The sequence below is a fragment of the Takifugu flavidus genome, chromosome 5, assembly GCF_003711565.1.
Source record: "Takifugu flavidus isolate HTHZ2018 chromosome 5, ASM371156v2, whole genome shotgun sequence".
Lineage (NCBI taxonomy): Eukaryota > Metazoa > Chordata > Actinopteri > Tetraodontiformes > Tetraodontidae > Takifugu > Takifugu flavidus.
Genome location: NC_079524.1, coordinates 8,319,322 through 8,347,230, shown reverse-complemented (window position 1 = coordinate 8,347,230; position 27,909 = coordinate 8,319,322). Strand labels below are relative to the sequence as shown.

Sequence of the window (27,909 nt, the reverse complement as noted above, 5' to 3'; positions counted from 1 at the left end):
ACTGAGCGAATGAAATTAATTGCACAAAATTGACGTGCAGTTAAACTGAGTAATTTAATGTCTCCCCATAATATTGAGCAGATGCAACGATGTGTTAAAGATAAACCCACGTCTCGACGAGCCAGCTGGCTTTCAACCATTAACATTATTGATTATTTTCATTAATTGCAGTGACAATGATAAGTCACCAGACAGAAAATTACGCTAAATAATTGTACTAGTTTTGTGGACATCGGTGGAATTTTGATCTCGTCCCTTTCGCTGTACATCTTGTCTTTTCACATATGCCCTCTTGTGTTCCTTAAAAGTGTGAAGTGAAAGTAGTAAATCCAAGGTTTCTCTGTTTCTGTATGTGAAAATATGTCTTAAAGTTTTCTACAATAATATAATATAAACTTTTTCATGTGTATTTATGGTGTCTAGTTATCCTAATTTCAATTAATAAAGGAATTGAGATACAGAAAATCTTTATTTCAACTTTTAGAGGCATCTCACAATAGGTATGAAGAAGCATCACTAACATATCGCTCTCTGAGGGCCAAAGGTGGGGCCATAATACTGTGACAAAAATACATTTTCTAAAGAAAACAGGAGGGCACAATAATATTTTAAGGCAATATACTTTTGGTGAAAAAAACACAAAAGCAAACGTGTAATGGAGTCACACAATGTAATACATGTGTTTCTTTAAATCAAATTTAAAATGTTCACCATTGTTAAATACAGCAACCAAAGTGAAATAGAAAACCAGAATAATAGCTGCACATTTAATACTAAACCTTGACACCATTTTGGACCAAAATCCTCATAGGTCTCTTCAGTTTCAGCTGTGTAGCAAGATGAGCTCTACATCATAAAGGTCATAAACAAACAGCGATGCTTGTGCAGGCACTTTAATCTTCGCTGCAAGTACTTCAAAATGTCCCGATGAACTATCCTGAGATTCCCAACCATGAATTCCAATTATAACATCAATGTCATCAACAGAAGACAATGAGGAGAAATAAACAGATAGTAGGTAGTCTTGTGATGTAGCTTATCATCCCCTCCCCAAAAACTGCCAATGGAGTATTCACATATTTTTCTGTAAGTACTTTGTTAGAAATGTAGTAGAATATAAATGTAATGGACAGGACATGGTTGAGTTTACAAAAAACTAATTTACACAATTTATATTAATTTTTAACATTTAATATCTTAATTCTTTATTTTAATCACTATTTTAATATTAGGATCCACTTTGTTTTTTACCATGGTTTAATAGAAGAAAAAATATTTTAATTATTTTAATATTAGGATACACATTGTGCACCAGTTTAGTAAAAGAATCAAAGTTTATTCAGTCTAACCTGTGCATCAATTGTTCTTCAATGTATGAATTCAAGATTATAATTTAGCATCTGTAATTAGAGCATATAAAACCATAAACTTTACATAAATTATGGAGTCAAACCTTTACAGCAGTACAAAAGAGAACAGTATTGCACCTGGCATCTTTCCCCACAGTGCTTTTGCCCACCACCAGGGGGCTCTCTAACTTGAGATTTGTAATTGGGGGGAAAAACGGTGACGAGGAGGGACCATTGACTTAAATGTTTTCCTTCATAAGTTGCTTTTCACATAGACCCTTCATGACTACTCAAGTGCTTCCACGGTGTTTAGCCTAGAACAAAGAGCTGCACTAAAACACATCATCTCAAACCTTTGTTATGTGGAAAATAAAGAGTTGTGACAGCAGACGGAGAGAAATTTGTTTCGAGAGTTATTTCTTGGGAGAAAAGCTGACACCTGGCCAGTCGTAGGTGTCCGGCATGAAAGAGTCATAGTCGGTGTTCCACACAGTAGCCCGGACAGAACCTTCCTTATCCAGCGGTTCAGGGTAGTAGAACGCCATGCCTTTCAAATAGACATATTCCACCAGCTAGTGCAAGAAGGGCAAAATTTTAGACTGAGTGTAATATCAAATCCAATATCTGGAGCAAAAGGTATACATTCTATCTTGCCTTGATAGCCATCTGGATAGAGACCTCTCTGATGTCTGACAGTGGAGGATAGAGTCTGCCCTTTGCCAGCTCTTCATCAGTCAGCTGCTCTGCAAGGGCCTGAAAGGAGGATTTCCACACACAGAAAACACAAAAATATTGTGACTCCATCGGAAACGCTTTCATAATACCAACATGTGAAGTTTATCCTTGCAAGCAAATTCTTTTAACACTGAGCCAGAAAGGGTCAATTTATCGTTGGAAAAAAGTGACAAGAACAAAGATGGAGAAAGAGCAAACACTCAGTCCTGAGTCCCACCTTTGCAGCCTCTAAGAAAACTGTGTCGCTGATGTGTCTCACGCCACTCAGGATGACAGCCAGAGCCACGCCTGCAGCCCACACAACACACGCACACACACAAAACAACAACGTTTCATCTATTTATCAAATGTTTACATCAAATGTCCCAATTATTGTACAGAAAAGGAAAAATCTGAAACAAAACCTTTGAGTGATAGTTAAAGCTTCTGCAATTTATCAGTTTTCAACAGTATTTTTAATACTTCCAAAGTCCACAAACACCTGTGCCTATATCTTTCGTGACATTTTATTTCACCTGGGAAGATGTAGGCATTATTTCCTTGTCCAGGAGTGAAGACACGGCCATCGCTCAGCGTCACTTGCCCAAAAGGACTCCCACTGGCAAAGAGACATCTGCCCTGTGGACAAAAAACTTCAGAGTCATCGACGGATGACAGGAGATGAAGGAAAAGGCAGTCGGCAAGAAGATAAATGAAAAATGCATATGGAAAGAAGAAGCGCTGAGTACATCGGTGAGGGCATAGGCGTCCTCTGCTGTGCACTCTGCTTTGGTGGTTGGGTTACTAAGAGCAAAGATGATTGGTCGTTCGTTCAGGCTGGCCATGGACTTGAGAACATCGTGGGTGAAAAGAGGGCCAGCGCCAGCCACACCTGGATGATGGGGAAAGAATCGCAGTGTTATTTCAACTACAGCTCAGCCAGTAATGACATAATAATGTCTTTCTGGCTCATAAAAAAGGTGAATATTTATTAGAATTTTTCAGACCTCGACATTAAACTTACCAATAATGGCTGTTGGTTTAATGGTGTTAACGGCATCTAAGAAACTCTGGACTTTCCCTGGATTGTCATGAATAAAAGCTTCCTGGTTTGAGTCCATTTTATGTGGCCTGTCCTAAGTTTACAGAAGGAACATTGAGCCAGAGAAAGGAAGTTCCCCAGACATATGATCCCAGACACACTAACCTTTACTAACAATCCATCTTTATCATACATCCAGATCCTCTGGCGGGCCTCTATTTGGGTCATTCCAGTCTCCATCATGGCCATGACAATCAAATTAGCTATCCCCAGCGCAGCCTAATGATGTTTGACATTAATGAGTAATACGTCCAAACTACTTTGACAGTGTGTCCACTTAAATACTTAAATCCATCTATTCAGCTTTATCCTAAAACAATTATTCCTCATTAGGACAAAACAGAAGGAGAGGCAGGAATGCATTCTGGAAACTTAAATCCTTTTTTTTTTTAAAGATCAATATTGTGTAATATTTTTAGGGCATTCATTGATGACTGAAGTCATTTTCGTACCTCTCCAGCTCCCAGGAAAAGCACCCGGTGTTCAGTGATGGGCTTACCGACTGCCCTTTGAGCAGCTAGAAGACCAGCCAGGGCCACAGAGGCAGTACCTGCAAAAATGGAGGAGCAGATATAAATAAACAATGACATCCTTACCTGGACTGTTCTCCGTCTCTTTATCAAAGACATTTAATTGTTGTTATTTTTATCTTTATTAAAGTTAATTCTAAGGTTCCTACATCTGGGTTCTTGCATGAAAATCAACTGCCGATTTACCAAAAGCTGGAAAAATCTACAAACCCTGTATATCATCATTGAAGGTGCAGTACTTCTCCCTGTATTTCCTGAGGAAGCGGAAGGCGTTGTGGTTTCCAAAGTCCTCAAACTGGATCAGTGTGTTCTGCCCATATTTATCCACCACAGCCTCCATAAACTCATCGATCAGCTCATCGTAGGCTTGTGAGCGATCCCGGTTCTGGTAGAGGCCCATGTAAAAGGGATCCCTGAGGAGCGTCTGCAGGGAATGATCTGTTAGAGAAGATGTACACCAACCCTAAACTGAGCCATAGAAATAAATCCCGCCTACCTCATTGTCAGTCCCAACATCGATCACCACAGGGAGACATTTTTCAGGTCGAATACCAGCGCAGGCCGTGTACAGGCAAAGTTTTCCAACGGGGATTCCCATTCCGTAAACGCCCAAGTCGCCTAATCCTAAAATCCGCTCACCATCAGTCACGACGACAGCCTGAAGAGAGGGAGAAAATGTAGCCATGGAAATGATAAAGAATCCGGAATGATTAAATAAAGAACGATGCATAATAATGAATCATTTAATGGACTTTACACACAGATAATTAATGATGTACAGTTATGTAGTCCGAGAAGGACTAAATCCACATTTTGGGGGGGAAAAGTCAGTGTGAGCTTTTTAGGTACTTACGGCAACATTAGTCTCTGGCCAGTTGTCCAGGATAGATCGGATATGTCCTTTGTCTCGAATGGATATAAATAATCCTCTGGTGAGAAAAGAATTATCGGTTACTAATGAACAAGACACAATCGGAACAGAAAGTGTATTCGACATTTCAGTGACATATACATACTTTGGTCTTCTAAAAATGTGTCCATACTGAGTGCAGGCTAGGCCAACAGTGGGAGTGTAGACAATTGGCATTAGTTCCTCTATGTCTTCCATTAAAACCCTGTAAAAAAGCCTCTCGTTCCTTTCCTGGATGCCCATTAAGTAGATATACCTGTGCGGGAATGAGGATTGTTGAAAAAGAGAGGATTCAATTCAAAAACATTAATGCAGAAGGTAAAATTCATCAGAGAGACAATTACACATCCTTACTTCTGTAAGGGGTCTGTCATCTTCTTCAGGTTATTCTGAAAGCGCATGGCCTGGATCTCTTGGGTCTCCACTTTTGGAGGCAACAGTCCATGTATTCCCAAAATCTGCCTCTCTTGGAGAGAGAAGGCCATGCCCTGAGGGGGAACAAAAGGAAGAGAAGGAGAAGGAAGGTTGGTCATTGTGTCAGAAACCGCTGCAGCATAACACGCAGCACTGAGGTCTGTTTTGTGACACACAGCAGGTTTCTTACAGCAAGGCTTCAGAATTATGGCCCTTAAAAACAACTGAAATGCAGTTGAAAGGAGGCACATTTGTTTAGACGGAAAGAAACCTCCAATGAAGATTCTTGGCAGAAACAGCCCCTAATTACAAGGGAGGAGGAGAGTTTAGAGTGTGCATGTATGAACCCACGTCTGAAAGACATCACAGTGTAAATCACTGAAGTCATAACAGCTGAGGCGGAGAAGGAAGCAGATTTGCCACAGTGACTGGGGAGGAAGGGCCTGCCTGCTGAGTCATGCTGATGCAGCTTTTCACTTCACTTAGTGCCTGTAGTCAGTTCCTCTAAACATAAATAACATGCTTGAAAACTCTCTAACTGGATTCATTTCTTTTCTCTAGCATTAAATCAACATTTGTATTCAAAGAAACATTAACAGTTCGTGAAGTTTAAGGATGAAAACAGATTTTCACTCTTCATGGATGCATTAGTAAAATCCACTAACTATTTGTGTTTTTCTTTACTTAAGGTGAATTGAAAGTGCAATCTAATACAATTCAAGATACAGCAGAGAGTAGAATTTAATTCCAAATTTTACAATAATTGTTTGCGCTCATTAAACATCGCATCACACAAATGTGATAGAAATAAGGCAATATGGATATAATTTCTTTGTGCACAGTGACCATGAATAAGGTACGGTAATCACCACTTCACATGCTGGACAGTATGTCTATATTTAAAACGTGCAGTCTATTCTAAATTTAGCACAACCTACAGAAAGTGAGACCATGCATCTTCAACCAACCAAGATCTACCGTGACTCTGGCCATCTATAAAGTGCTCTGAACCAACAAATAATGTGATGACCATTGATAAAGCAATGACTAATTTAACCTTTGGTGTTCTGGAGCCAACATGAGTTAAGGTGTAGGGGGAAACATACCAAATGTACTCACTTTGTTGGTGCGAGGGCTCAGCATGAGTGGTTTCCCTTTCTCTTTGGTGTGAACCCATCTGCAAGCCGTGGCACAAGTCCTCAGGGACACTGATCTTCTCAACTGGGACAACATGGTGTCACTAGTTAAGATAAGCTACTGGTAAGGATCTGCAAATGGAAAAAAATGTGTTATAATTATATATCTAACTTTAAGCTTTATCCATCACTTTTAAATACTTCAAAAGCTTCTCGGGTGAAACTGAAACTGTCCCTTAACGTTAAATAGTTCTTACCTCGACGACCTTTGAACATTTACCTTCATCATAACTGATGTTATAAAATGGTATGCTCCTTTGGTACACGCTTAGAAGCCCATAAATGTTGTGTTTCCCAGATTACAAATGCTGATAAGAGTGGCAAGACATTAATCTGGATGGACAGATGTGATTTAGTGAAAGGGAGCTTTGCAAGATTGTCATAATCCCCTTTTCTCTTCAGCATCAGAAGACAAAATCATGACAGAAGCATTCGAGGACAAAGAAAGGATGTTACAACATTCGAAACAAATATTGCACTTGTGCCGAGCAGAGTTTCAATAAAATGACTCCCATGTAATTCTGCACCAGGCTTTATTATTGAGGAGTTAGCGCAGCATTCGCACAATAACCACCGATAAACACCAGCTAACCCTTGCTAACACGCCAATATCTCGCTAGCTCACCGCAAAAGCTGCCAACCTTGTAATCTGTGCAGCTTTGTCAGCGAACAAGCCCGCATTGTTTACAGTAAACAACAAAACAAAACAGACAGAACCCGGCAGAATGAAAAGTTTTCGGGTAGGCTGTCACTCACTCGGACCCCCGCCGCTTTGCTAGTTTCTGGCTGAGAAACGGGACGTGCTTCGAAGGAGATTCTCCCTGACTCGTCTCACCTTGCGCTGGATTAACACCACAGTCCGCTCGCTCGGATAGTTTACTCTTCACAAAGCTTTCTCCTTTGAAACATCGCTGAAAATGTGCCGTTATTTGACCTTTCGGTTTGTCCCTTACCGGCAGCCGGACGCGGATGCAACAGTTTGACAGTGCGGATGGAGTCGCGAGCTCTCGCGCGTGTGAACGTGCCGTACCCTCATCCAATCCAAATTGTCGACCAAATGTGACGTAATCACACAATACTACAAACCACGCCCCCGACGAGCATGCGGGCAAATGCCTGCAGACTGAAAAGCAGGTAACTGCGCAGTTGTCGGGTTCGTACCTTACTAACAAACAAACAAACAAACAGACAAAAACAGTCAGCAGTATTATAGAGGAAACGATTATAATGTTATAAATCGAAAAAGATGTTCCAGTTTCAGTATGCGTTGTATGCAGTATGTATGCTTTCTTTCCTTTACGTATGCTTTGTTTATTTTATGTATGATTTTGTAGTTTCTTTGTAATGGTTTCTCTAATGTTTTGCTGAACTATAGTGACAATGAGGTACTGGGGTCTCAGTGCTTTTCAAAGTTCAACTCAAAAAAGGTATATTTTATTTCCACTGGCAGAATGCCACAACAATAGAACATGTGGTCATTTTTTACTTCAGCAGAGGGGGGAATGCAAAATAAATACAATTAGATACAACCAAACAATATTCAACATTCATGAAAAGCACAGGAGTACAAAAAACCTCAGAAATATAACTTTAAAAAAAAATGGAAACAACACACAACAGAAAGCTATGTGACTAATTGATTTAGATTTATTTTATTGATTTTCAAACATGTTAAAATAACAAAAAAAGTGAAAGCCATGCAGAAGAAGAGAGAAGACATGTTACATTCAGCAAGCTGGAAGCGTCGAGATACTGAGGCACATTTTTAACATCATTCCACACTTGAAAGAGCTAACACAATTAAATTCATAAATGACTCTGAAAGTAAGTGAAAAGTTAGAACAATCCTCATCTCCTTCCAATAAAAATAAATAAACAGAAGTGGAGTGGTATCTATCAAAAATGTAGCTGGCTGTACTAGTGGTTCGGTGTGCTTCGTGTCTTTTATGAATAAGAATATACCTGGACTGTTGTAATATAGGTTGCACTGTTTACAATTATGGCTCAATCCTTTGGAAGTCCTATAGTTGTGCAAGCGATGATCCTCACAACTTGGCTGCAATAAAAGTGCAAATACTGGAAACAAAACAAGTCAGTGTGAAATAAGAACAACAGTTCCTATTCAAATATCCTTGATTCTAAAAAGGAAGAATAGATTTCATTATGTTAACTGTGACGTATTGTACAAAAAACTGCTGTGTTGCATGTACACTGTTACACTATAAAGTACCGGTATATTATTCATTTTGAACCCAATTTAGCATTTTATGGAGATTAAAAATTGTATGCCAAATTAAATGGCATACTGAGGATCCAAAGGGTAAAAATAATCAAAATACAAGATGTGTATTGTTTAGTTTCTGTTCCATATATTTACTGTAACCAGGCAGCATTGAGGTATGCGTACAAATCATTTCTTTAAAAAGATCTACATTCTTCAAAGTGTGAGATATCATTTGTATCCCAGCTTTTCCTTTAAGTGAATAAAATAGTAGGAAAGTGTGCAGCAGATGATGTCCTTGTTTGGCTCATCAGACAGACAGCATATGAACTTACTAACAGCTGAACAACAGCGAATCATCTGAAAAACATAAATAATTACAGTAAAGCATTCCCACAGAGCTAGAGTCAACAAAGAACACACAAACATATTAGCCCCAGGAATACTATTAACAACAGTCTTGAGAATTGTACTTTTGATGTGAACAAGGTAACTCTTTTATAGTTAAGAAGGCATACAGCAGTTAAAATGCTAATTAATTCAGTGCTAAAACAACGATTGAGCGTTCCGCCCCTTATAATTGAACTCGTAAATTTTCCTCTCCTGTGATGCAATACAGGTCTGATGTGTTAGTTTTTTAATCATCTGTGGACAAATTACAAATATACACATTGTAATGTGTGTAATAACCCTCTGAGAAATGGGCTTCAATACGAATTTACTCGCACGCTGAAACTTGTCATTTTAATTCGTGGATGCGGTCTCTTAAAAAGGGAGCAAGATTTTGCCCAGATTTTAGTCTAACCAGTAGATTCCACTTAATTTCACACACTGGACCTTTATTTGCAGTCTAAACTCCAGTTTAGGAAGACAACTAATAACAATCAGCAGCATCAGGAGCTAACTTCAAACTGAACAAGTCACCTCTCTGCATACAATAACTTCGTACGTAGTCTAGTCAGCTGTGAGATTACTGTCAAATTAAACCTTAAGCTTTACTTGGACAAAGCACTTTTTGAACTGATAAATATGTTTCACGGAGAAATTAATGTTACAATATTTGGGTATGACCCAAATTATGTATAAAGCCTCACAGCACCTGTGGAAAAAGCTGGAGAATTGCTTGTTCAATGTGTGTAGCAATACTAACAGGTCATTGTGTCGTTTGAATGCTAACTAAATGTGAGCATTACTGTGATACACCTGAAGTTGATACTCATAAGTTGGGTGCCTGTGATGGTGGAGTCAGGTGCTCTGGAAGCCTCACCATCTTCTGGGGGATGCCGCTCTGCTTATTTTCTTCCTTCCAGCCTCCCTCTTTTCCTCTCCTGTGATCGCCTTTCTCCTTATTTTGCCTGCACAGCTTCAGCGCTCGTGATATGAACACATCCAGGTCAAACATCCGTTCCCTCTGCTTGACAGGAAGTGACTCCAGAGAGTCACCGTTTGCTGGCTGAGGGATAGAGGAAGTAGATGAAAGTGGCTGAGAGTCCTGGGGGAGAAAAAATGGAAGCATCGGGGGAGGTGCTGTCTGAGGTGAAGGAGGAGGAAGTGGGGATGTGGGGGATGAGGGGAAAAGCAAGGGAGGGGAATTGGAGGAAGCTGTCACCGGCGGCAGTGGGCTGAGCCTGTCTTCAGCATAATCAGCTGATGCCTGATGAACAACGTCTGTGTAGTGGAACATTGGAGCCGGAATCTCACTTGGGGAAAGAGGGAGGGGGGGAGAGGAGGTGTAGCAGGAGAGGGACCGAGGCTCGAAAGAGGGACTGGTTGACTGCAGACGGACATGGGTGCTTTCTACCCAGCGGGAGATTTCCTGAAATAAATCCCCTGTCTCCTCCTCCTCCTCTGATTCCTCCTTCTTCATCTCTCCCAGGTCCTCCATGCTCCCGCCAAGTGTTTCAGCGGGCACGGGGAGGCAGTTGGTGTTACGCTTCCAGTGAGACAGATCGAGGATGAGCTTTGGCTCTGAGTAGTGCTGAGGCTTGCCCTCCCTCCAGGCAATTTTATCCAGATACGAAGGCGAGCCTACTTTGTAGTCGCACGAGTGGCTGCAGTCGAGGTCCCCATAGCCTAAACCGCAGGCCCGGTCCAGTGAGGAGTGAGAGTTCTCCAGAAAACGCTCTGCCGAGCTGCTGTGGGAATACTTGCGTGGATCGACCTGTATATGATAAATGAAAAGGAGCGGGTTGACCAGGGATCTCAAGGATTTTATGCAATTTTCTACACAGATTTTACCACAAAACTATGTTGAGTGAGGCCCTTAAAAGTGTTTCTTTGGTGTAAAGTAGCAAAAAAAGAAAAAACACTTCCAACCTGAGCCTCCTCTAACAGCAAGGTGGAGCTGGCCCGGGGGTCTCTCTGCACCTCCTCATCCTCAGTGGCATCACCTAGGTCAGAGGTACCACAACTGGGGGGCATACAGTGACAACTGCTGCCTGACTGCTGCCAGGACACATCTGTTGATAGACTGTTGCCGTACCTGCAGATCGAGAGCTATTAGGATTTGTGAAGCATATTCCATCCAAATCTATCAGATTGACTCAGAAATTTCAATGATCAATATCAATTTTCCTACAAATTTTGTAAGTACATATTATGTTATTTTTTTATTAAAACATGAATAAAATCTCCACACCTCTCCCAGTGCATGCTGGACGCTTGACTGTTGCTGTTACTAAGGCTCTGCTCGGTGATTAAGCTGTCCTCCAGCTCGTCCTCGATGCGGAACGGATGCAGAGACGTGGGCTCGTCCTCCAGGCAGGAGTACTGCAGGAGGAAGGGGTGGGACAGGGCTGCCTCTGCTGTTAACCTGTCCATGGGGTTGAAGGTCAAGATATGTTCCAGGAAGTCCACAGCTGAGAGAGGAAGGGTGGAAGATAAGGTAAAAAAATGCTCATTGCAGGCTCATTGTTGCTTTACATTCTGCATTAATCTTCCTTCTACGTCAAACCTCTTGAGATTTCTGAGCCTCAATGCCATCATCTCACCTTGTGAATCCACTTCTGGCAGCAAGTCACGAAAGGGCTTCTTCACTTTCCACCCATGACTGACATATGAAGGCATCACCTGGGAAAGAATGAAAGCAAAACATTTCCAGAGATCTGCTGTGGTAATTTTAAAGAGAAGGACAACAGGCTCGTGATTTAAATGTGAAGGACCAGCTTGGACGTCTGGCAGCAGCTGAGGCGTCACCTGTAAAAGGTCCTGCCTGTCCTCCTCTCTCAGCACTGGCACAGTGTCAAGAATCAGCTGCATCTGCTCCAGCTCATGAGCCCCTGGGAGAAGAAACCAACCGATCAGAGACGGGATGTAAAATGGTGACTGATGAGAGGGAAAAGAATGGATGAATGTGTGTCATTATTTCCCTTAGTGCAACAACAGAAATGCAACCATATGAAATTTTTGAACTTGTGAGTCTATTGGATCCCGGAAGGGGGCGCTATAGCAAAAGAATTGTGCATCTTGCGCAAAGCAGCGACAGTGTCTTCAGTTGAAAGCTTTCACAGTGATGATGAACTCCATTCATACATTGATTTAAAATGGATAAATGGAGAGCAAGCTAATTAACTGTGGAAAATCTGACTGGAACCGGTTGATGTGAGTTTGCAGCACTATTTCTCATGTGTGAAGAGGTCTGTGGAGGTCAGATCAGCCTGTCAGAAGGAACTACGTCTTCTTCAGCCAGAGTTTCTCTGTCTTGATTGGTATTCTGCTCAGGCAAAGAAGTCGAGCACAGAAAGGGTATAAAGTCCTTCTTGTGCTCTCTGATCAAATCGTCTCTCTCACTAGATACAAGACGGTCAAGTCTTCGTGCTCTCTGTTTCACAATGAAGTAATTCAATTTTTGATGACTTTATATGATCAAAACAGACAGTACCTGCAAACAGCATGTGTCCAGTGAGCATCTCAGCCAGTATGCAGCCGGCAGCCCACATGTCTATGGCCTTGGTGTAGTTATTGGGGGACAGGAGCAGACGGGGGGAGCAATACCACTTAGTTACCAACGCTTCGGACAGGTAGCCCTGGAGTAGCAGGCGAGGGGTGAGCCAGGTTAAAAAAAAGCAGGAGAAAAGGGACAAAAGAGGTCAGACTGACTCATGATGGTGTAAAACATCCTACGTTTCCACAGTTCAAGCCTCCTGCATGTATGCTGAGGTAAAACATCAACAATCTGTTATTATTGGTGCTTCTTGAGTCTCATTTTCGCTGCGGTCTCTTCTTGCTGCACTTCCTTATTTCTTTATGGACTCTCTTTTACATTCATATCCTCATCCCTTTAATTGATAACATTCATAATCTACATTAAGATGAAGGGAGAATGGCCAGGAGATGACAGAGCAAAATATGTTGCTAAGTACTCAATAATGTTTGACAATATCTCCATTATCCATCATTTGGTTTCAGTGTTTGGCCACCAGAGAAGTAGGACTTCTGGGGATTAGATGGAAGTGGTTCTGAATAAAAAGACATCATTAGAGCATGTTTCCACTAAAAAAAAGTTTAGTCTTTACTTTGTATTCTTGCTGGGTGCTTCTCTATTGTCACCTCCCCCTTCTTTTCATTTCACCTCACCTCCGACTTCCATTACATCAGCAGCAACTGCGACTGTTTCCTCTCACTCTAATCTTTCCTCTGCACTTCACTCCATCTGTCTCCTTTTGACACTCTGTATGCTTCTTCTCCCCTGTCTCATCTATTCTCCGTGCAAATACAGATCCACTCTGTACATTGCTCCCACCCATCCAGCATTCTCTGGATAACTGTCTGTCTTGCACGCTTCCTGTCGTCCGAGCGGGGTCGTGAATAATGTCTGGGTAAATCGTAAAAGGAAGTGTTTCCCTTCTCTCTCTTTTGGACCGTTGTCATCCGTTGTCAGAGCAAATGTTTGTGAAAGTCATCCAACAGGCTCAGCTAAAGGTTGTTGAATTGCAGAGCGCGCCCAGCCACGTTTTACGGCACAACATGACTGATCAGTCTGCAAACAGCTGAGGTCACCGCTGGCCGTGGCCATTAACGCAGCTCCGTGAGGAGGGAAAAACTGCTTTGGCACTGAATTATTGAATTTGAGAGTGGATGCTGGCAGATTCCCTGCAGGCATCTGTTTCAGTGTCAACACAGCATCACAAACAGTCCAACAGCTTACACACATCCATCCATCCATCCATCCATCCATCCATCCATCCATCCATCCATCTATCCATCTATCTATCTATCTATCTATCTATCTATCTATCTATCTATCTATCTATCTATCTATCTATCTATCTATCTATCTATCTATCTATCTATCTATCTATCTATCTATCTGACATGATGATACAGCAGCTCAAGTGTTAGAACATTATGTTCTCTCACAGGCAGCAGTTTCTGTTGATACTCAGGAGGGGATCAGAGAAATCCAAACACGTGCACAGAATGGGGGACCAGTGTGAGACTGGTGGAGGTGCGCTTGCTTTGACTGTCCCATACACACCAAACCGCGTCCGTCGTCCTTGACTTGTGAGGTGTTTTTCTCTCCTATTCACACATCTGCTCATCCTCATCTTTCTCAGCCTCCCCGTCTGTGCTTCACCCACCAACACGATTTGCTCATCTGGCCTCAGCACCCCAATCCACCCACCCCGACGCCCCCAACCCCTCCCGTCCCCGCAACAAACACATCGCCCTATGTCTGAAACCCACCTGATCCCCGGTCCCGTGTTCTTACAGACAAAGATCGGCTTTCAGAAGAGCTCTCCAATGGACACACACACACACACACACACACACACACACACACACACACACACACTGCTCTGCTTCAGGATCAAAGCACGGAATGGCACAACAGAACAGTTAATTGTCACATTAATCTCCCCGCCTTCATCTCTAATGGACTGAATAATCACAGGGGTTGAGACGTAAACTCTCCCCCATCCATGACTGAGATGGTTTTAAACTCAACGTGAAAGCTATCAGCAACACATACAACTAATCAACGTTTCACTCCAAAGCCCACTTTCAAAGTTATATTTAGCCTGAGAATGTTTTATAAAAAGCTTGATTTCTGAGAGAGCATCAGAAGACAGATCAAGCGTTATTCATTGAGAGCTATGCAAACCAAATCGTCCTCAAAAAATACTGTTACCATCCTACAGTGTTCTGAGTGTTATACTGTTCACTGGTTTGCACAATGCTGTCCAATAACCACACAAAGCAAAGCCAACTAATTCCCTAACAACGGCTCGATCTCGACAGAGATAATGTCCATTATTACAATCATGGATGCAATCATGAGGACCAGAGCAGCCGACACCGTAACACAGAGAAGATATAACTTCAAATTTGTATCGACTTTGGCTCCATCTTGTGTGTAGAAGGTTATGGATCCACACATTTGTGGAAAGTTATGCTCTCTAAATGGCAGAAGAGCTTCCTCAACTTACTTTTATTTTGAATAATAGCAAAGAAAGAGGAGACGTAGTGCACAGGTGGTCCTTTCACTCACCTTATGGGAATAATGAGGGTCGACAATCCTGGCCAGCCCAAAATCTCCGATCTTGAGCAGGAGCTGGTCTGTGTTGATGAATATGTTGGCAGGCTTTAGATCTCTGTGCAGGACATTAGCAGAGTGGATGAACTTCAGCCCCCGCAGCAGCTGGTAGAACAGCAGCGTTGCGTGATCTGCTCAGTAGAAAAAAAGGCAAATATAAGGATACCTCAAAATAAACAATGATGAATGAACATTAGCTGGCAAACATGTTCTGCTGACTGAATCTTGTTTAGAAGCAGTGAAGAGGCTTCATTTAAACAGGACTTTTAATACATTTGTTCCCCTAATCAATATTAAGACTGGATATTTAAAAACAATTATTCCAAGACACAAACAGACAAATATAGATAATCTTGTCAGTGTCACCAAAAAAGGAAATGATGATTCCTCTTCCTGTTCCCTACCTGTGTCCAGGGGCCCTTGCTCCAGTAGCCGAGCCAGATCTGTCTCCATGCACTCCTGGACGATGTAGAGGGCGCTCAGCTGGGTGGGGTCTCTGGGCAGCGGCCGTCCAAATGGGGCCGCCACCTCGTGGACTTTCACCACGTTTTCGTGGTGCAGCCGCTGGGTGATCTTAACCTCCCGCAGAGCGTGTTTTACTGTCACCACATCGCGCATCACCAGCTTCTTAATGGCCACGCGCTGTCCGGTGCGCTGGTCCACAGCAGACAGCACCAGACCGGTGACACCAACACCGAGAGGTCGAAGGTCGACAAAGTGGCCGCCCAGGTCGAAGCCGTGGAGTGTAATGGGGGTGTCAAGCTTGGCCATGATAGCTCACACCGAAGGTGTGAAGCACAGAGCCCGGGTTTCTCAGGCTGAACTAATGGATCGTGTCTTAGCCATCATAATGTTGGATCTTATTACAGAGTCCAGAGCGACTAGAGAGCTGATCTTCCTCTGGCTGGTTGGGTCATGACTATTTCCATGCATCTAGACTGGTAGGTAGAAGCTGCAGTTTTAGAGATATCTGGTTTTCTAACTTTGTGCAGTACTGCAACTTGGACGTTCTTCCTTTAGGCCTCCACGAGGGCATCTGCACATCGTCATTGCCTCCACCTCTGCTACCGTGTGGGCTGATTCTAATCAAATCTCCCGTTTCACCGAACCAGCGGCTGGTGTCCTGAACAGCAGATTAGGGGAGGCAAGGAAAACAATGTCAGAAAGGGCTGGAAAACAAAAACAGCATTTGGTTCAGCTGGCAAGCAGCACATTTGCAGGCATCAGGAGGATATCTTTCAATGCTTCACTTCACGCTTGATGTCTTTGTCTGCCCCCAAAGAATACTCCGGTCTGCTACAAGTCTAATCTCGCTCTACTCTCTTCATGCACAGAGTGAGAATATCGGTCACTTTGTGTAGTTCCCCCCCAAGACAGGGGCATCCATAGAAACAGTCCTTACGTGTGTGCCCGTACGTGTGTAGATGCATCATGGGACAGCAACAGGTGGACAGTTAGGAACTCCTTAAGTTTGTTGTCATTTTCATCCTTCAGCGTGAAGACCCGAGAAGAGAGACAGAACAATGACATTCAATGAGACTCTGTTGGCTCCTCCTCATCCATGGCACCAGATTCAGTCACTCAGGCGCGTTCATTCAGGACGAAATCCACAGTGGCACAGTGGTCAAATCCTACAACTGGTTTATGTGCGTGCATTTAATCCCTCACTAAGCAGCTTCCTGTTGCCGTCTGATGAATGTAGGGATTTCCTCTTTATGCTGCGGTCCGTTTGGAACGACGCCACCGTCACTCAGCACGTGAGCTGTGATGAGAGGGGGAAAGCAGAACAGAGAGAGGTTAAAGGTGAAAGACAGACACGCCACTGCTCTTTCACGGCACAATTGCCAGAGTAGGGATTACCATGGAAGCATTTTCATTTTAATGACAGGTGAAATACGAGATTATTTTGCTCATATAGAGGCACAAAAAGCCCAACAAACTGGCTGCCTCACAAGCCTGAATCCCAGAGGATTGGAACTTTAACAATTCATCAACAACCATTTAGTTGTATTAGTTGTCTTGAGTAACTCTCCAGAGGTGGTGGCCATTTGCAGCCCCATAACTGAGGTGCTCTTTGTGCAGCATTTTTCGCACACAAATGCTCAGCAGGCTCAGAAATGGGCTGACAGAGAGTGCAAGGTGAGAACAGAGAGGATGAGAGCAGGCAGGGTGCATTGATGCTGGTGCTGGGTTAACTTATGTATAATGCATAACCACTGGAGATGCTGCCTGCCATCCTCTCTGTGCAGTTCCAGGTTATGCAACTGAGACAAGTTAATTTAAAAAAAAAATACATTCAATGTTGCAATTTTATTTTTGTTGTAGTGCAGTGCACATTTGAAATCTTTTTAATGCTAAGATGTTTAGGAGTATTAAGACCGTCTGAGGTGAGATTGTTTAGCAAGTGACGGGGTCTGTTTTGCAGCTGCTTCTGCGTCCACAACTGTTTTTTTTATGTTTATTTTTATTTATTCTGCATAGTAAAAGCTGTATCCTCTCTGCACACACTGGTTTCACACAGCTGCCTTTGTGTGAGACTCCAGAAACGCCCCTCTCAGAACAAAAACACAGCCCGATCCCGTCAGACACCACAAATCTGTCTCTGGGAGGAAAAAAAGTATTAAATGGATTAAAAAAAACACATACAGTTTTTCCTGATTTGCCTCCTTTCAGCTATAGCTTCACATTTAGCTCACTGTCCGCGCTGTTGCGATAACAAGAGGAGGATGAAACGGAGGAAGATAACATCCATATGCGCGTACTCACGCCGCCGCAGCCCGCCGTCCACAGACGAAGATACGGGGGGAAAGATGAGGGAGATACGGGTCCCTGCATGCGAAGAAAGTGGATCATCTCTCCTCCTCTCCCTCTCTCGCGTAGAAGGGATTTGGTTGGAGAATCGCGGAGAGGAAGAGCCGGCAGAGGAACGATGTGGGGATGAGATAAAGGTTCCAGAGGCAGATGTAGAGCCGGTTATTGTGCGCGACTGTCCGCTCTCTTTCACCCCGGCTCAGTTCTGTCTGATACCTGAGAGTGTTCACACACACACACACACACACACACACACACACACACAACACACACACACACACACACACACACACACACACACACACCACACACACACACACACACACACACACACACACACTGCACCATAGATGATTAAGTACCCCCCTCCCTCCTCTCTCTCTCTCTCTCTCTCTCTCTCTCTCTCTCTCTCTCTCTCTCTCTCTCTCTCTCTCTCTCTCTCTCTCTCTCTCTCTCTCTCTCTCTCTCTCTCTCTGGAATCCTGACCTCACTTAAACCTGGGTGGGTCTTTGCCGACTTACAGGAGTTTATTCCAAAACCAGCTTCCACTTTATTACAGGTTAACTCCTGCTGGTTCATCGCCATGTCATCGCCTGATCCTCACGTGCCAGTTGAGATTATTGAAGTTGGAGCGTATATAGAGTATGTTTGTAGAGGAGCTGCGGAGTCTGTAAGCTACCTAAAGAGCAGGCTGTCTTGTTCAAGTCTACAATGCAGCCTGTGTAGCAATAATGTTTCATTAGTGCATTGCGGCACAACATTGCAGGCTCTCAAAGTGTCGTTGCAACTGAAACTGACAAAATGAAAATAAAATTGCAGAAACCTGTCAGAGGATTCTTTGGTGAGGCCAAACTTTTCCCAAATCATGCACTGTGTAGGTTGCCAGCCCTCTGAAAGATGGAGAGAGAGAGAGTTAAACAGTTCCTCCAGTGCTTCATACAGGACGCCTTACGACTGTATTGTGTAACAGCCTGACAACATTTACATTTCTGTAGGTGTGATTCTGATGAGATCTGGAGCCATGAATCATCTAACATTATGAATCAAACATTAAACAAACAGTGCTGGTGAACATATGAAAGGGGGCTTTGAAGATGTGTCTTTATGGAGAAGGAGAACCGGAGTCAGTGCAGATGTGGAGTACAACCTGTTCAACCAGGCCAACAGAGGTGGGTGTTCTGCAATCAGTCGGGTACCTCAATGATCCGCCTCCTCAGGAAACCGGACTCTATGATGCCGGAAAGGAGGTTTGGCTGAGCGGAGAGAGCTGGGGTAGATCCGGAATTTGCTGGGGGGGGGAATTATCCCATCTGGACTGGAAGCATGCTGCTTAGCCAGCTGCCACGGCGACTACACACCCGATGAGAGAGAGATAATGGGTGAGATGATGAAACCACAGCATTCTGATACCCTGAGAATAAAAGTGTCTCTTTCTCACATTATCATAACTTCCTGGTGCAACTTTGGTGCATGGTTTTATTTAATGCTGCTGAATAAAAGACACCAGATTATGAATGAGACAGCAGTTTGAGATGTTCTAAAATAGGAGCTGAATCTGCTGTGCAGGAGAGGATGGAATGTAGGAGAGGAAATTGTCAAATAGTTTTGTCTGCTGTTTCCCCCAGTTGGTTTCACTCTCTGCTCATAGCTGGTGACATATTTGATATAGGACATTATTGCTGAAGAAGCTTCCTTTCCTGCTGATTCTTTTCAATATCGTGACCCATCAGCCAGTCCATTTAGCTCCAACAGAAGACTTAGTTCATGAAAGCATCTCCAAAGGGGACAAACACATCAGCAGTTAACATGCAGCAACAGCTGTGTGTCAAAGGTCACTGCTGGCTTTCAAACAACACATTGATTGATGCTGGAAAAAAAGACAGGGACGTGGAAGGCAAGCAGTCTTTCATGTCCTTTATATCGATTAAACCAAAAGATAAAATTGGTGATATGATTTATTTTGATTGGGTTTTGTCGAGGTTTCTGTTCACTATCTTTAGCTCTGGCCCCTCCAGCCATAACAGCATCTGACAAATGAAGACATCACAGTGTCGGCGCTGGGTGGCTATTTCCAGAAACACGCGTGTGTGTTGTCAACGGCACCTGCTCCTGCTCGTGACACCAAATGTGTGACCCTGTAGAGGGGGAAAGTGAAAAATTAACATTGTACTAATGCACTGGCTCAACCCCACAAGGCTCCTCTATGTCACACACTAACAGGAATGAAAGGACGGCCTTGAAAAGAGTCCTTGGATCTGCAGCTTAAATACATAATATCTGCCATCAGCACCAACACATTGTGTGTGTTCCTCCTTAGGTTACCTCTCTTCAACAGAGCTCCGTCTACGTGGGAAAATAAATAAATAAATTAGAGGTGCGGCTGAAATTTCTCTTTGTCCACGGCTGCTCAGTTGGCGCACATTTGTGATGAGTGCCCTTTTCCGGGGAGACAATGGCCTGAGACAGATGAGGGCTCATCTGTACGTGTAGCTCATGAGGGAATAGGAAATGCTACAGCAGATTATATGCCTGAGCAGCTCTCCATGTGATTCCAACACTTGTCAGATTTAAGTTGGTTGAAAATTCGGGGATGAAAACATGGACATTATTGTCTCGGAGGACATAGTCTTTAAATGGTTACAAATGATGCATTGAAATTTGAATTCTCTGGTCTATATCCATGCATTCATTATGCAATAGATGACTAAATGTTTAGAACTTTATGGAACAGCTGCAGTTAACAGTGTGTGCTTTGGCGACATCTAGTGGTAAGGTCACGGATAGCATGATTTAAGTATTACATCTAAAAGCAACAAGATAAAATGTCATATTTCACAACATTATGATATTTACTAGACTTCTGTTCTTGCTCAATGTGGCGATAATTTGCTTCTTGAGACAGCTGCTCTCCTTAGATCAGGCTGCATTTTGGTGCAAAAAACTGCGGAGTTCGAGCTTTATCTGTCCTGTTGCAGCACCAGATAAAGGGTTAACACTTGAGACTGAGCAGAGCCAGGGGAGAAAAACAGGGGCACAGAACAGAAAACAAAACAGAAGGGTGGGCTGCGTGGGAGATGATAACTTAAAAGTTAGTAATTAGGGAACACTGTGGAAATCGGCTTGACAATTGAGATAATGTCATGAATAAATGCAACGACAGGGCTGAATGGAGGAAACCAAAAAGGGGACACCAAAAATAACAATTTAAGTTCTATTAACGCAATGCAGCAACATATGAATTTACATTTGAGCAAATTCTAAGGTTCATTTAGTTACACAACCACTCGTTGAGCAATTAAATATTCATTACTCGATGACACCACCTGCAGGATAGATGGCAGTAATGCATGTTGGCCTTACAATGGAAAAAGACAGGATAATATGCATTTGAGGGTCATAAAAAGAAACTGCAGGTCTTCTTGCTAAAAAAAACCCAACTTGGGATGTTTCTTTTATATCAGTGATAATGAAACTGTTGTAAATGAATTTTACAGCTGCAACAGCAATATACTTGGACTGTAACCTGAAATTTGTACTGTCAGACTACGTGGCAGCATTTACATAACAGGAACACCCATTAAATGTTGTAAGGTGTATATTCACCAACATCAGGAGAGATAATGTTTGTCCTACTTAACGGAATCTTAAATGGACATTTAGTAACTTTTCCTGCAACTTTAAAAACTGGTAAAATGCAGAAGATAAAGAAAGGTTTGACAAAGTTTTACAGAACTGAAAAAAATGTTTAATTTAGAAACATAAACACAGGCATTGTTGGACTGTTTGTAACTAACTTTGGAAATTAATACAGCTGACCAAAAAAAGCTTAAAATAGAGCTCAAGGTCCTTCATGTCCTAAAGATTTATCTTTAAACCAATATGTACACAAAACAGAAATGGCTCAATGTGATTTACAATTTCAGAATGTATTTTACTTAGCACTGTCGTTTATTCTACAAAGAAAACTCAGGCTACAATATTTAGAATAAAATTTAAGGAAAATTATTTTCCCCCCTCCATAAGAGTAAAATGATAACATTTGTGTTGATTTTCATGCTACTGAACTATCCCATCATCTGTGATGAGGTTTGTATGAAGAATATGCAATTATTCAAATAAAACTTTGATTTGTACCACGAATGGCCACAGGCGTCTGTACAATAACACATATACAGTCAGCAAATCTAAAGAAACCAATTGAGGAGGTGGATTTTGGTGTCCGGAAGCAGCTCAGGCATACAGGGGCTGGTAGCCGCTCCTCTGCGTTTTACAGGAGATCACGCATACGCTCAGCATTCCGAACAACTTTAAAGAGAAACAAGGCAGATTGGATGCAAGTTCCTCAAAAATGGACAGTTTATTTGCAGGCTGTTGCAAACATTTGGTTAAACAGCTTAAGTTACAATAATGACAGTGCAGCAATGAAAAGATTTTACCTTAATGATAGCAAAGCCCAAAATGACCAACAGGGCATAACCCAGTACACCCCGAAAGAGCTGATCCAGCTCGGTCTCACAACCCTACATGAAAGAAAAAAGCCCATCAAGGTAAGATTGTTCCCCTCAAAGGCTCAAGTCGCAGTTATAAGGGCAAAACAAACTGCATAATGCGGTACCTGCAGGTTGAGCAGGTCCAGCTGGTCCAGCCTGCCAGTGCACCCGGTGGAGTTTTTGCAGCAGGACAGAGGCACCGTGTTGTTGTGGCTGGTGTACCAGGGAGTGCTGATCCAGCTGGTGTAATTGTGCACACCGCAGCAATTCAACTGCACACAAACAGAAAATTCAATTGTTTGTATGTAAAGTGACAACAAGGTGAAAAGATATAGGGGGAAAAATCGTTAATCTAGGTCATGAAATGGACTTTGGAGCGTTTCATTGCCAATTTATGTGCAGTGTTACTATACGAACAGCAGGGGGCGCAGTGTCTTCCATTCATACTGCACAAATGTACCTATTCAACCAGGAAAATATTAATCCAAATTTTCTTGTATTTCATGATATATTTTAACACAAATTGCTATTTCTGAATGGTTTGCAATTCGAAATTACATTCATCACATGTAATAAATACAATGGAGGGAGCACAAATCTATAATCGTGGCCCACACTGACAACACCATCATACTTTTACAACAATTGAACATTTGGGCACATATACACTGTGCAATACAAATAAGGTCTTGTTCTTAAAATACCAAACACGAGGGAGAGAACACAAGATAAAGGAACTTTGAAGAGAAAGCGGAAATGAAAGTGCGCGTGTGTAGGGGGGTGGTTGCAAGTGTGGCAGAAGCTGTGGATGAGAATGAAAGTTTAGAAGAGAACGCAAACAAGAGCAAACCTGAGTCTGCAGGTAGTCTGCAGCCTTGGACTCACTGCTCTGGCCATCGTACTTCTTGAAAACGTCATTCATTGAATGGTCCAAGTCTTGGGTTATCTGATGTGGCGAAATCACAAAATATTCAAGATTCAGAACAAAATGTCTCTACTGTATTTGGGAGTGCATCTGGGATGTCTCACCTTTCCTCTGTAGATAAAGCCAAACACCAAAGCAGCAACTTCAGCGGCAAAAATCAACATGATGATCATAAAGAACTGAGAAGAAAGGAGACAGAAGTGAGAAAATTAGAGGACAGAAATAAAGACATGGTGGAATCCAGGTGTGAAGGTCTAGACACACTTACAAAACCCAGGCCGACTTTGGACTCCCGGATGGTGGCGCAGCACCCCACCAGGCCGAAAATGAACATCACCGCGCTGATGCAGATGATGATCACCGCGGGGATCAGAGTGTACCTGTCCTGGATGAAGCTGTCAAAGTTGTCATAGCTCTTGATCACGTAGGCGCCGACATAGGCCAGCGCCGCCCCTGCAGCCTGCAGGGAGGATAGGCACCATGGTTATGATCTGACAAACTGAACATCTCCAACACTCCATTAGCTATGCTGGGACATCCATAAGCTGTTCATTTATCTCATTTTTGGTGAATACTTCACACCACCTTCCCCCCTAGTTTCCTTTGTAAAATCTGGGTAGGACAGAAAGCCTGGCCAGATAGCGGGCCCTGGACTGGGTGGCTGATCCCTGCTTTAAAGCACATGGTCTAATTATGCGGCGCTACTTATTAACAACTGTGCCAAATGAGCAGATTGGCTGTGAAATGTTGTTTGGAGCTTGTGAAACATCAGCTGCAGACATCAACGCACTCTAAAGTTGTTTTTTTAGTTCAAGAGGTCACACGGTGGAACCACGACAGAGTCGATTACTGCCACCGTTCAGTGCCGTTCTGGCACTCTGGTACAAAAACATGCATGCAGGTGTCTCCCTGGTATGGCAGAACCCCCCCGCTGGATTGCAGGTTTTGTAGGATTGGGTTGAGGACCACTGCGTTATGGGAAACCTTTAAAGGTTGAGTGGAAACCAGCATTTTAAAAAGGAAGCCCAAAGAGTTTGCTTCCTTTTCTAATCGACTGTGTGGAGCTCGCAGACAAGCTCTCCCTGACGTCATGCAGTAGGATCTTCACGCGTCATAAGACCGCCGGCGTGCGGGCCAATTCTGTGTGCGTGCTAGAAACTGCAGAATCCCTGAGGAGCTGGCCCAAACAAGCCCCCATAACAGAGGCGAGTGTGGGGAAAAACAAGAGCTCCGAAGGTATTGACGTCATTACCCAACATCCCTTTGAACTTTGAAACTCTTTATCACATGAACTCGTCATTATGGATCCAAAAACCCCATCTTGTGAAAGGAGGGCGAGGGTGCAAATGAAGTTGTTTGGGGGGCTAAAAGAAACTCCATCACATGTGTCACAGCTTGAGGAAAAAATAAAATAAATTTGTGCCACAGTTTATATCAGGAAATCCCCTTTAGGGTCTCGGTGCCTTGCTCATTTTCACTCTTACTTCCTTAGTGATGAGGCCAACTCGAGCCGTGTTTTCAGCTCTTTTTTGACCATATTTGATGGTGTTTTGGTTTTTGCAGCCCAACAGTCATTGGTCGTCCGCATAGGCCCCATGACTCATTCCTCCTAATCATTCCACAGTCACGGGATCCATCACCCCCCTCCTCTTTTAAGCTTTCCAGAAACTCTGATCTTGTGCCTAAAAGGCAGCACAAAGCAGCTTACGGAACATACACTGTAGCTGCTCATGTGAGGTGCCACTTCTGGAATGCGAGAGACCATCAAGAGGACAATTCTGCTCCGCGGAATAATTGTTAATCCCTTCCATAATTGTGCCACCATTATTTAGTCCCCACTTTGGACTGTGTGCGATACTGGGATTAGGGGAAAAAATTGCCGTGAACAAAATAATTTCATGTAGAAAATCTCAATTTTCCAGCGGCAAAATGTGTTAAGAGAGAGGAAGGAAAGTGGTAATCTTATATAATGCTGACTAAATTTTACAGAATGAAAACTTGCTGCCAAAAAGGTAAATTACTGAAGCTGATCGACAATTTCATGCCCAGTTTTATGATACTTGTGGTCCATTAACATAAAACCTCTTTGTAAAAATTGTGTTTTGTGGATTTAGATAGCTCTCAGGAATAAGGTGGTCACTCCAGCCTCAGACATTCACCTCCTATATTAGAGAAACTGATACTCCACAGTCAATAAATGACCTTTAACCTGCCACTGCAGAGACAGACCCCGAGGACCCTCGGGGCTTTTGGAGGAACAAAAATGCAAGAATTCCAAAAGTTTTCTCTACAAATTCCATTAAAGTAGCCGATTTGGGTTACAACAAAGAGCTTTTTCCTCCTTCCTCTACATTTTAATACTATTGAGGGGCTGAAGACAACAACAAACGTCCACATGAAGCTTTGAGCTTCACATCCTGTTATGAATATCAAACATAATAGTCATAATCATGCCAGGGTTCTTTGTGAGGGTGCGCCAGTTGATCTGAAAAGACATAATAGGGCCATAAAAGTGTGTCTGTTTCCTCACTCGGTTTCCTCATTCCTCCTCACACACAAAAAAAAACAGTTTTCACATCAATCACAGTCTTCCAAACACGAAACAATGGCTCGGTTCTTTCCTTCCAGAGAGGGAAAACAGTGTTTGGCCCGGTTTGACCGTTCCAAGTATGGAGGAGTCAAAGCCGGTGGGTTGTCGGGAATAGCTGGTCGGTCAGTGTTCAAGTGAAACCTGCGCCAAAGCGCGTCGCTTCTGCTTTAACGTCACCCGCTGGGCATCATGCTGAGAAACGAGGAAGCGCCTGAGCAACAATGGCGACGCAGCATTTTGTAACTTCTGACGGCAGCTTCAGCAATTTAGCAGAAATGAGATTTTAAATCTTTTCTCTTACCCAAAACACCAGGCTGAGGAAGAGGAGGACGGTCTTGGAGATGACGACTCCGCAGTCCATGTTTGCGTGGAGGAGCTGAGGCAGGACTGACGAGACGCTCTGGTCCACTTTGTATGAGGCGCAGCGCCGATCTGCTGCGCGCTCCTGACGCCCGGTCACAAGGTCTCCCAATCTGACTGCGCCGACGGTGATCACACGGTCACATGCTGCCTGAGGGGGGTGCCCCCCCCCCCCCGCACACACACACCCTCACAGGGGGGTTGGGGAGACGCATACTTAACGCTCTTATAAAATCTTATCAGAAATAAGTTCTGCAGGTCCCATTTTAAACATTTCGGTTTGAGTCACCTTTTTCCAAAAAATAAATTAATAAATAAGAAGTGTGATCTAAAGGTGCCAAATAAAAATGACTTGTTCTACAGAAGAATGTGCACTTTTAATGGATTTATTTCTAATAAGAAGGTCATTTAGAGTAGCTGAGCTGATTAAAAACCTGGTGCGTCGCATCGCTCTCATCAAACCCACAGGGACTGCAGGGTGTGTCGGTACTGGTCCGTTTCAGAACAACATTCACCACAGAACACATCCAGGACCGACCCTGACTGCTTCCCTATGCGTCACCTGTCTGCGTGACCTTTGACACTGGCAAGAATTGATGTTTCCAGCCCAGAAATGTACCACACTACAGCCCCCAGGTTTGCGTAAACATCTCCCAGTAACCAGGCCCAGTCAGCTTCACCGTGTCAGCTGACACGTCGTGCTACCACCACTCCATGGGTCATTATTTGTTGTGTGACATAATGGAAATCATCATAAGCCCTATTTTGACCTACCAGAAAGTCGAACATCAGTCAACTCAGTGAGCCTCATGTGCGTTCCCACAGCAACAGTTAACTGACGAGTCATTGCAGATCAGCATAGTGGAGCGTGTAAACGCATTAAATGCTCATATTTGTTCCAGACTGCAGCCATTAGCCTCCAGTCATTAGCAGCTAACAGCATAAATATCTCACTGATCTTATTTAACAAAATTGGATTGTTTTGTCTATTTAAACAATGTTTTTAGTAGACCGAACAAGACTGTTTGATAATTAAATGACCTGTTTGGCTCATCTAGTAGAGAAGCAGGCCCATATTAAAAACTGGGATGCTCGCTGAAGCCCCAACATAACAGCAGGGTGGGGTTGGATATGAAGGCCTCCCTACTTTGGTTTGAACAGTGCATCAAAGCAGCCAATATCAGTTGAACAGCTTCAGTGGGTGAGGTCCTGGCAGGGGTTCATCACCTTCAAATACAAGTGTTAACTGGAATCATGGGCCATAATCTGCCTCAACTGGCCTTCCTTCCAACAAGGCTTACTCTCAAACAAGTACAGTGAGAAATTGCATGATTTTAATCATTTATACAATGTGGCTGGCTGAAAGGCGGCTATTAAATGTGGTTAAAGAGTGCACAGACAGGAAGAGGCGGGATCTTCAGTGATCTCATACGATCAAAATGTCACTGACAAGGCGAGAATAACTATTAGTTTAATTGAGTTTAAGCCCCCCCCCCCCCACACACACACACACTTTTCTTACTTCACATGTTATTCAGTAGTGCTATTTCTCCTACATGGATCTATTGACAGGTGTTATTGCTTTGATCTGTATTTGCTGTATTCTACTCAAACCTTTTCTGTCATGGATTTATATTAAACCTCAGAAAAGATTACGCCCATCCGTTTTGGAACGGCAGTGGAGAGGGGGAGTTGGAGTTACTGAGTGGTTACACTAATATCTTATTGCACATTTCATTGCCAATAATCACTGCTGCAAAAA

The 27,909-nt window shown here is 43.1% G+C and overlaps 3 protein-coding genes across 10 annotated transcripts; all 3 read right to left on the bottom strand.

Moving 5' to 3' along the window:
- Positions 1–450: 450 nt before the first annotated feature.
- On the bottom strand, positions 451–7,312 carry me2 (malic enzyme 2, NAD(+)-dependent, mitochondrial). Of its 3 annotated transcripts, none has more exons than XM_057032254.1 (15): positions 7,169–7,312; positions 6,139–6,287; positions 4,960–5,093; positions 4,712–4,861; positions 4,549–4,624; positions 4,192–4,353; positions 3,906–4,119; positions 3,618–3,715; positions 3,271–3,384; positions 3,088–3,199; positions 2,813–2,955; positions 2,600–2,702; positions 2,302–2,372; positions 2,004–2,102; positions 451–1,921 (listed from the first exon to the last, which is right to left on the bottom strand). In XM_057032254.1, the coding sequence occupies exons 2-15, from the start codon at positions 6,250–6,252 to the stop codon at positions 1,763–1,765; spliced, it is 1,749 nt and encodes a 582-aa protein (XP_056888234.1). In that variant the 5' UTR covers positions 6,253–6,287; positions 7,169–7,312; the 3' UTR covers positions 451–1,762. The 3 variants fall into 3 exon arrangements, with proteins under 3 accessions (XP_056888234.1, XP_056888232.1, XP_056888233.1); XM_057032252.1 differs by having other exon boundaries at positions 7,051–7,284; XM_057032253.1 differs by having other exon boundaries at positions 6,972–7,213.
- A 306-nt stretch (positions 7,313–7,618) lies between these two features.
- On the bottom strand, positions 7,619–18,038 carry mapk4 (mitogen-activated protein kinase 4). 6 transcript variants are annotated; one of them, XM_057032248.1, is made up of 11 exons: positions 17,738–18,038; positions 16,640–16,733; positions 16,374–16,459; positions 15,376–16,140; positions 14,927–15,102; positions 12,317–12,461; positions 11,632–11,714; positions 11,427–11,505; positions 11,075–11,294; positions 10,753–10,918; positions 7,619–10,597 (listed from the first exon to the last, which is right to left on the bottom strand). In XM_057032248.1, the coding sequence occupies exons 4-11, from the start codon at positions 15,740–15,742 to the stop codon at positions 9,653–9,655; spliced, it is 2,181 nt and encodes a 726-aa protein (XP_056888228.1). In that variant the 5' UTR covers positions 15,743–16,140; positions 16,374–16,459; positions 16,640–16,733; positions 17,738–18,038; the 3' UTR covers positions 7,619–9,652. The 6 variants fall into 6 exon arrangements, with proteins under 6 accessions (XP_056888228.1, XP_056888227.1, XP_056888230.1 ...); XM_057032247.1 differs by having other exon boundaries at positions 15,376–16,094; XM_057032250.1 differs by having other exon boundaries at positions 15,376–16,459; positions 17,618–18,038.
- Positions 18,039–21,504: 3,466 nt separating this feature from the next.
- On the bottom strand, positions 21,505–26,269 carry tspan36 (tetraspanin 36). Its single transcript, XM_057032277.1, has 7 exons — positions 26,089–26,269; positions 23,466–23,657; positions 23,302–23,376; positions 23,123–23,218; positions 22,398–22,544; positions 22,219–22,302; positions 21,505–22,087 (listed from the first exon to the last, which is right to left on the bottom strand). The coding sequence occupies exons 1-7, from the start codon at positions 26,146–26,148 to the stop codon at positions 22,013–22,015; spliced, it is 729 nt and encodes a 242-aa protein (XP_056888257.1). The 5' UTR covers positions 26,149–26,269; the 3' UTR covers positions 21,505–22,012.
- Between the last annotated feature and the right edge of the window lie 1,640 nt (positions 26,270–27,909).